This window comes from Clupea harengus, chromosome 8 (assembly GCF_900700415.2).
Source record: "Clupea harengus chromosome 8, Ch_v2.0.2, whole genome shotgun sequence".
NCBI lineage: Eukaryota > Metazoa > Chordata > Actinopteri > Clupeiformes > Clupeidae > Clupea > Clupea harengus.
The window spans coordinates 12415453-12423932 of NC_045159.1; the positions used below are offsets into that span (position 1 = coordinate 12415453).

General features: G+C 40.2%; 1 protein-coding gene across 1 annotated transcript; it reads right to left on the bottom strand.

Moving 5' to 3' along the window:
* Positions 1 to 1301: 1301 nt before the first annotated feature.
* Positions 1302 to 7361, bottom strand: tlx3b (T cell leukemia homeobox 3b). Its single transcript, XM_012829976.2, has 3 exons — positions 6798 to 7361; positions 3747 to 3984; positions 1302 to 1535 (listed from the first exon to the last, which is right to left on the bottom strand). Exons 1-3 carry the CDS (start codon positions 7231 to 7233, stop codon positions 1322 to 1324), a joined length of 888 nt encoding a protein of 295 aa, XP_012685430.1. The 5' UTR covers positions 7234 to 7361; the 3' UTR covers positions 1302 to 1321.
* Positions 7362 to 8480: the final 1119 nt, after the last annotated feature.

Here is an 8480-nt window from a genome sequence, read left to right on the forward strand (position 1 = left end):
TGCATCCATGACATCCTCTAACCCAGATATATTTGTAACAGTTAAAAGCCCTTGAGTTTTTTAAAGTATTGATTAAAGTGTAACTTCACCCCCAGTTCTGAGCCTCTCCACCCACTGCCTAATTTGGAAAAATGCTTTAAAGTGGGCAAGGGGCTGGGGAGGAAGTGCTTGAATGAGACTCACATTCACACGTGGAGACTGGGAGAATTAGGTTAATCATTTCATGACAGAGAGATGTTAACTCTGCATCATTGGCCTTGCAAGGTTCAGGATGATTTTAAACAGTAGATGGCGTGTTGAGCCATTTTCAACCCATAAAATGCCGATTTTTATAAAAATGGTCATTTTGTCAATACTAACACCAGCATTGATGTGTTTCATCACAGTACCGTCATATAATTTAGTTCACAGCTCATAGTATACTGTGCATTATCTCTTTAATCATTAATAGGTGTTGATGTATGTGTTTTCTATGGTTAAGGTTTGCAACATGCACACATGTGCATGAGATGCAAAACAAATATGAGTGCAATTGTGCAGATATGGATGTGTGTGTGTGTGTGTGTGCATATGTATGTGTGTGTGTGTGTGTGTATGTATGCACATTTGTGTATTATGTGTAATTTCATTTGATCTTGCTTGTTTTCATAACAGACATTTAAGAGGAGAGAAGAATGTTTCTTTGCTGTTTCTTTTTCCATTTTAAAATGTGGTGACAAAGAACACAGTAAGATAAACACCATACATTACAAACAAATATGCCTTCCTTTACAAATAACCATTCTTCCTGTTTAATTCCCCCCTCTCATTACATGTCTCAGTACTGGCCTCTGTTTAGACTGTGGCAGAGCTTTAGAGGTAGAGCACATATGGAACAGTCGAAGAGCAGATCAGTGCGTCTGTGATCTGTCAGTCGGTCAATATGCCACTCTTAGGGTGGGAGCCAGCACATGGCAACATGAGCTATGCCTCTCCACAGGTCTCCCTGGCAGCTTCCATGCTGGGCCTGTGTGTGTGTGTGTGTGTGTGTGTGTGATCTGGGAGAGAACATGTCCATGATTTCACTTCACTGAACACTATGAGTGTAGAGTCTTTTCCAGATCCTGATTTGGGTTCCAGTTCCACTGCATCAAAGTGCCCCATTTAGTTGTTTGTTTGGAAACCAATCTCTTTGATCAAAAGTTAAAAGGAAAGGTTTGTCTTGGTAACTGTTGGTCCTTTAGCAACAAGCGCCATTTGACGTAATGGTCCATCTGTCGACCAGGAAAACCCCAATGGCCTATCTGCAAAGCCGTTCTGGGAATTACTGGCGTTCCTTAGCTCATACCAGGCCGGTGACGGTTCCGAGCTTGCTGCCGTCCTCAGAGGCCCAGGGCTGCAGGTTCTGCAGGGCGAACAGGGAGGAGTTGTGGATGCAGAGCGGGTCGGACGGAACCGAGTCACTCAGGGACTTCTGGAAGGCCTCGTGCTGGAGCTGCATCATCAGCCGATTGGCCTGCTGTCGCTCCGCCTCACGCTCCTCCGCCGTCTGTCGTCTGGCAAAGTCGAGAGAGAGAGAGAGAGAGTAGGGGGAGAGGAGAAGGATGTTTTGTCAGGAAAGAAATATTGTGGTCAAACTGAATGACTAAGGCGAGGTGAATATCAAGTAGATGACTTCACTTTGAAGAAGAACATTACACAAGTCTAGATCAAAGAGTGTCCAACAGATGCAGTCCAATGACTGGCAAGAGCACCGGAAACATTGAATACACTTGAGTAACAACCTCAAAAAAGGGAGGCCCATATCTATAATTAACCTAATGAGCTGAGAATTATACAATTTAAAACATTGCCATTGTGAGAATTAGAAAATGAACTCATAATCCACCTAAAAAATGTTTTGCATATAATGTGTGGTAGTGAGGATAGCCTATTTTGTCTTTATATCCCTTTAAAGTCTATCTATTATGTACACATTTCCTAATCAACTGTACCTGTTATTATTACATGTTATTTTATTTTATTTCCAATGATTTCCAGGCATTGTAGGCCTATAAGCCTGGGAAAGGAAAGGATATCAAACGCATGGTGCTGACCAATGTAAACTAGTGCACTCCACCCTTCTGTATTGGCCTATTAGGTTTGAGCGATGTCAACTGCTGCTGACAAATTTGTGCTAATCGTTTGGCATTATTTAATGACACACTTGTCGTTATAGTTAGTTCTATAATATTATCGTGGGCCTACCACGTCGAGACACCACTTGGAATGTCAGGCTCGCTCAGTAGTTTAATGCTCTCCTAAATAACATTATATGTCTACCGACCTAACTCACTGGGAGACATTCTTCATTTTAATTTAAAAGCGCAGTGTCATTTGCTCGCATTGTGTCAATCGGTTAGCCGAGCATACCGTTAATATTTTATCAGCTAGTTGGAGTGTTTAATCTCCACTGCCATCAAACCGTCCACTCGGAATGACACAAACTCTCTGATCTATTCGCCACCGCTGAGATCGTGCGCCGAGGTCTGTTCTGAGGGCGAGGATGGTATGCCGTATGTTTGCAGCTTGTCTTCATCTCTGCCTACCCTTCTTATTCCTGCTTTGTTCTGGCCAATACTATTTCGTGACTTTATATTTCAAGGGAGATGAGACGTCGGTGATGGTTTTTTTTTTTTTTTTTACGGTTCCCATGTTTTATATTTTTTCAAAGGTATAGGCCTACAGTAGGTCTATATGCATGAAGCCCATTTGAAAAGAGTTGAACCATTTTGGTACCATTTGTATTGTCCTTTGTCCAAAGTAGGGTTATGAGGGAGGTAAATGAGGATGAGGGCTTAACTTGACCTGACAAATTAAGCTAATAGAAGTACTTTGTCATAATGATATTTGAATAATAATTTTTGGTTAAATTACAAACAAAAATCCACTGTATTTCACTTTTGTACAAACACAGCCTTGATGCTTCTCGTTTGTGTAGTCTTTAATAAACATTGGTTGAAAACACTGTTTTAAATCCAACTCCAGTTAATAAAACTGGGTGGTATTGGACAGTCACCTAACTTCCATTTCATCTAGTTGTGTTCGTGTATTTTAACAGGGTACACTCATTATTTCTCCATGGTTTGAAGGTAGAAATATTTTTTTTATATAATAATGGTGGTGTTCTTCCCTCGGCTATTTCCTTGACACACACACAACATGTACTGTATTTAGTTATACCTGGTTGCCATTTCTACTCTTTTCAGCTGAAGGATAGGCAGTCCTCTAAAAGCTATGTTGTGTGTATTTCAAATTATGTGACCATTACTTGCAAAAAAAGTCACTTAAATCAGTTAAGCATTAAAGTTGAATGAAATAATTATGAATAAATATTGAATAAGTGAATTAAAGCTTTGTCATTCATTAATTTCAACTGCGGAGATGGCAATTCATCACTTCATTATGAAAGCAAACCATTTAGTATTTTGCTGGAATGCCAGCTGGCGAGTGACATCTGCACAACTGCATTACAGTTTATTGTTGAATATGTTGGTTAACCCCACAAACAGACCTCACCAGCAGCACCACTACCAAAAGAACAAATAGAGTTGCATTAAAATAAATGCCTGCCTTATCTTATGGAGTATTTTTCTTTTTCTCAAAGTCACCACTCATCCATCAAGAAACACTGACGCACCTGTGCGAGAGCGCGCACACACACACACACACACACACACACACACTTGGTCAAAATTAATTCTCTTCCATTTTCAAACACATCTCACCTCCATTTGGTTCTTCTGTTCTGGAACCAGGTCTTGACCTGGGCATCGGTCATCTTGAGGGTCTTGGCGAGAGTGGCCCGTTCAGCACTGGCCAGGTACTTCTGCCTGTGAAAGCGCTTCTCCAGCTCACAGATCTGCACCCGGGAGAAGGACGTCCTGGGCTTCTTCCGCTTGGGTGGTGTCCTGTTCTGGTATGGATGGCCTATACGCCGCGCCACTGTGAAAGGTGTGAGGGCAGCTATTGTGTAAAATGTTGAATGTAGTGTAAAATGTGTGTGTGTGTGTATGAAAGAGAGAGAGAGAGAGAGAGAGAGAGTCAAACAAATCATTTCAGTATCATTCCTTAGACTTCAGTAACTGTTCATATTCAATGACAGTCCATAGACTAAGTAACAAAAAGAAAACAAAATGCATGCATGCAACTAAAAGTAAACAGAACCTTTTTACAGACATATTGTATTTCTACCATTTTACCAAATTGAAATATTTTAAGTCATGATAATTGACAGGAAGATTATGGTGAAATAAGGTGTTCTCTTTCTGTATTGTTTTTGCAAACAACATTTTTTAACAGTGAACCCTGACATTTTAGCTCTACCACTTTGATCTTAATTCAAAATACATGTCACTATTTTATCGTGTTTAACATCATATGGGCATTTCATATACATGTTTTTGTTAAGTGAGAAAGGTGATATTATATTCCTGAGCTTTCTTTTGGAGGGGAGGTATACATTTCACCCTGTTTCTGTCACCAACCACCTCTCAGTTTAGAGACAATATGGCAACAGTATTGCTTTATTAAGCCAAAGCCTCAAAGCTGAATTCCCAACAAGAAGTTTGTTGGCCAGTTGTAACTAATGACTAATATTGGGTGTATTCCTGACTTAATGAATAAGTCAAACTCCTCACTCAAAAGTCCTGGGATCTCAGAAACCCCCCATAGGCAACCATTAATAACCCTCTTGAAATATTAATGCCATTTTATAACTCCATTGCGTTTTCAACTGGCTGGAGGATAAAAAGGGCTTGTGATGAATGTGACAGCTCTCTGTGAAGAACAGAAGGAAGCCAGCAAGTGACATCAGCGATTTTAACAGATAAGCTTTCCCTCTGTAGTTGTCCAGTGTATTTTCTAGCCAATCAGTGGGCTGAATTCTAAATGCAACACCAAACAAATATTGCTCATATTTCATTGTCCTAACACAATTAACATTTATGGACGGACATGGTCAAAAGTTTAAGCCACAAAATTCACTTCAAGTCTCATTTGTGGTTTCTTCAGAGCCTGGGCTTGACAGGTGATGGAATTAGGGCCTATGTGAATATGCTGAGGTATTACTTCTGTAACTTTAACCATGACTGTTCCCTTCACTTGTTTGTGCAAATGTTATGCAATTATTAATTTGAATCTCAACAATGATATCTCTCAGCAGCTTAAGTCTCATAAAGGGGTGATTTTCCTTTTCCTGAGAATTAAATATCTTGCTGATGAAATGGTGAAATGTATCTTGGAGATGTCTAATGGATTGAAATATGTTCAAAGACCACAATACGTTGTCTCAAGATTGGGCACGTATAATAAATTGGGACATATGTTGTCTGCTTACTGGTCCTGTCGTTATATGTGACTACGCTGTATCGCAAATGGGTATATGTTTCCACTCCATGAATTCCTTTCACGGTGACAGCTAGTTTTACACGTTATTACTATCAACAGGAGCTGTAACAGGCGGCTCGAAGTAATTGGACGAGATCAAGTTACGGGAGACAGACGGCTCTTTAAATCAAGATCCCAATGTTCCACACACATTTCAAACACGAGTCTGTGATTTTAGGCCTTGTGAATGGAACGTACAGGTTCCCAACGCCGTAATTTTACAGCGCTGAGTAGATTCCGTAGCCTAGTTGTCGTCAAAGTGAAACACCCGTCAGTGAAATATAAAGGGCCTCCAAGTGTCGATGCCTATGACGAGGAAAATTATCACGTTGACAAAAAAAAACATGAGCAGCTGTAAATAAAAAGTACTTCTATGATTATTTGTGTTTAATTTTTTTTTATGAAATAGGATCAAACTGAATATTTCATGATCTGGAAAAGTGGATAACGGCTAATAATTAATATAGGCTACTCAAAAATATTCGTCAACTTTTTGTTTCCACCGATAAGCTGACTTCATAAAATAATTTTACCTAATCTGAAACAGTTGACATTGTGGGATTTAAATTAGGACGACATTTATTTTCCTAATTTTCTATCAACTAATATAATTGTGTTTTATATGTGAATATGTTTATGTTATAGGCCTATGTTTCTATGCCATATATATTTTTCAATATTGTTCCCCTCGTTAGAAATATCTGAATTATAAATTGTTATTTTTAAACGAACTTCAGCTAGTTAAACACTACAAATAATAAGTAATAGTATTAACTATAACCAAAGTTTAAAAAAGAACTACAAATCTAGGCATCGTGGCAATGAACAACAAATAGTCGACCTAAACATTGGGGCCACCCAGGGAGTCATTTAGTCATCAGAATCAGAATCAGAATCAGAATGGGATTTATTGCCAAGTAGGTTTACACCTACTTGGAATTTTTTCTGGTGTGAAGGTGCATACAGTAAACATAAAACATAAAAACATAGAAAACACAATAAGTACTACACATAACATAAAATCACAAATAAGTACTACACATAAGAAAAGTACTACACATGAGAACCAAAAAACACAATATATACTATACAAATATATAAACAATGATGTGTGTTGCCTCTGTATCATTGCCTCTGCATCATTTCCTTAACCTGTCAAGTTGGACTTTTTTTTACCACTGTAAACTAATCTAAATTGGTACCTGAATACAAGACCCGTGGCCTATTGTTACCTATTTTGCACTCTTTACAGAAAGTTTGCTTTCATGCACAAAAATAAGTTCTTGTTGGGTATAAAGCCTACATTTCTAATAGGTCTTCCTGATAGCTCCATAGGACATCGACATTTGAAATACATTTTTAAACCGCTCCATATCTGAGCCACATTTTACCTGCGAAACGTTCCTTCGCAAACCTCTGGCTGCTGTCCATCCAAGGGAAACTGATGCTTCCGAGCCCAGGCACTGCACTGGCCATGGGTGGTGGTACGGCCGCGGTCAGCGGCCTGTGCGCTGGGACCCTTATCACTCCACCGTGCGCAAGGGTCAGGTTGACTCCGTACGAACTAGCTTCTTCATACATGCCATGAAAAGAGCCCGACAATGTCGTGTAGGGTGCCGCGCCAGCCCCGCTCGGGCTGCCCAAGTGATAGGTTCCTCCATTTGTTGTGGTGCCAAGCTCCAAATTGTTTCGTAAGGTGTTCTGCTGGGAGCTGTCTTGGTCAGTCCCGCTGAGGATTTGATCAATACCGAAGCTGATAGGTTCGTGTTGGGAGGGCTGCGGAGTCTGGCTGGTGCCACTCGGGCTGGGACTAGGGGCTCGGTCCATCCTCACTCCCTTCCCTCTCTGATTTTACCGCTTGATCGACTGACAGGTAGCTGAAAGGTCCACGGCAGAGCCAGCTGGTAAATACGGATGAGACGCAAATAAAAGTTGCGATCTTACTTTAAAATAGTTTCCAAGTCATGTATTGTCGTTTGATTTTCACTTTGATGAAATCCAGGGAAGCCGAACGCAGTTTCTATGCTCGTTCGTGAAAAGTTGTCATTCTGTGAATTAATTAAGGCCTCACGTGCTGCCGGCTGTCTTTCTCAGCAGCTCTGGCACAGTCGGTTTCTCTGTTTCCTCTTTCGATTGGTCAGAACTCCCTCCCCTCGTCCCATTGGTTGATATTTTGTGTGAACTAGCGAAGCAGAGGGTGCGTTTCAAAGTGACATCAGTTTTGTATGCTACATGAAGCATCTCTTAGGAGCCTTCAAACCTCATATGTAACACAGTCTAGACCATTTTTACTCATCCTGTCTTAGTAAATTAAGCGTCATCTATTCACTAGTATATAAGCAGAGGCAGTAAACAAACGGATGAGTTAAAAGGCATCATTAATGCCAATAAACCTGTTATTTATCTGCAAATAAGCACACCAAATGTGCCCACCTGTTTATGATGTAACAATTCAATAGAAACAGTCGGCCTAGGTACAGTGTAAGAGGCAGGCGTGCTTTGCAAGTGTGTGTATCATCCAGTTTCCAAACATGGAACCAATGCACTTATGGCGAGGTGTAACCTAATGTGTGGGGCTTTTTTGAGAGTAGCCTAATTTGATAAATCCTTTTGCTATTGATCTTCGATGCGAAATTTGAGCTGCTGTATTAAAACTGTAGGCCACCATTTACTGACGCTTGGAGGCATGTATAAACTGCCAAAGTTTCGCCTACAGCGACTGACCCATACCGTGTTTAATATGCGCGTCAAACTTCAAATTCAGTTTTATTTAGTGGTTTAGTGGTTCGTTTATTTAACTGGTTGCCTAATAAATGTAATACCACGCTTATTTATTATTGCACTATGCCCATGGCTAGTTAAGGGGATTTCAATGATGCAGGACAAGCAGCGCACCAAAGTTCGTGCACTCATGCTACAGAAAATGAAATAGGTAGATATACTTTCAAGAAATACGGCAGAACCAGCATAATTATTGGAGGCATATAGTCATCTCATAGATTAGACTACAGCTGGCATTTGCATTGCCTATTAGACCGGTCTACGTAGTCGTACCTCTAGGTATCTGAAGGAAA

Bases quoted from the DNA above. Each gene is read 5' to 3' on its own strand.
- tlx3b (XM_012829976.2), bottom strand. From the start codon at position 7,233: ATGGACCGAGCCCCTAGTCCCAGCCCGAGTGGCACCAGCCAGACTCCG. The intron at 3,985-6,797 runs GTAAAATGTGGC...TTTACACAATAG, and splicing joins TGCGAAGGAACGTTTCGCAG to CTGCCCTCACACCTTTCACA. The intron at 1,536-3,746 runs GTGAGATGTGTT...CGACTTTGCCAG, and splicing joins AACAGAAGAACCAAATGGAG to ACGACAGACGGCGGAGGAGC.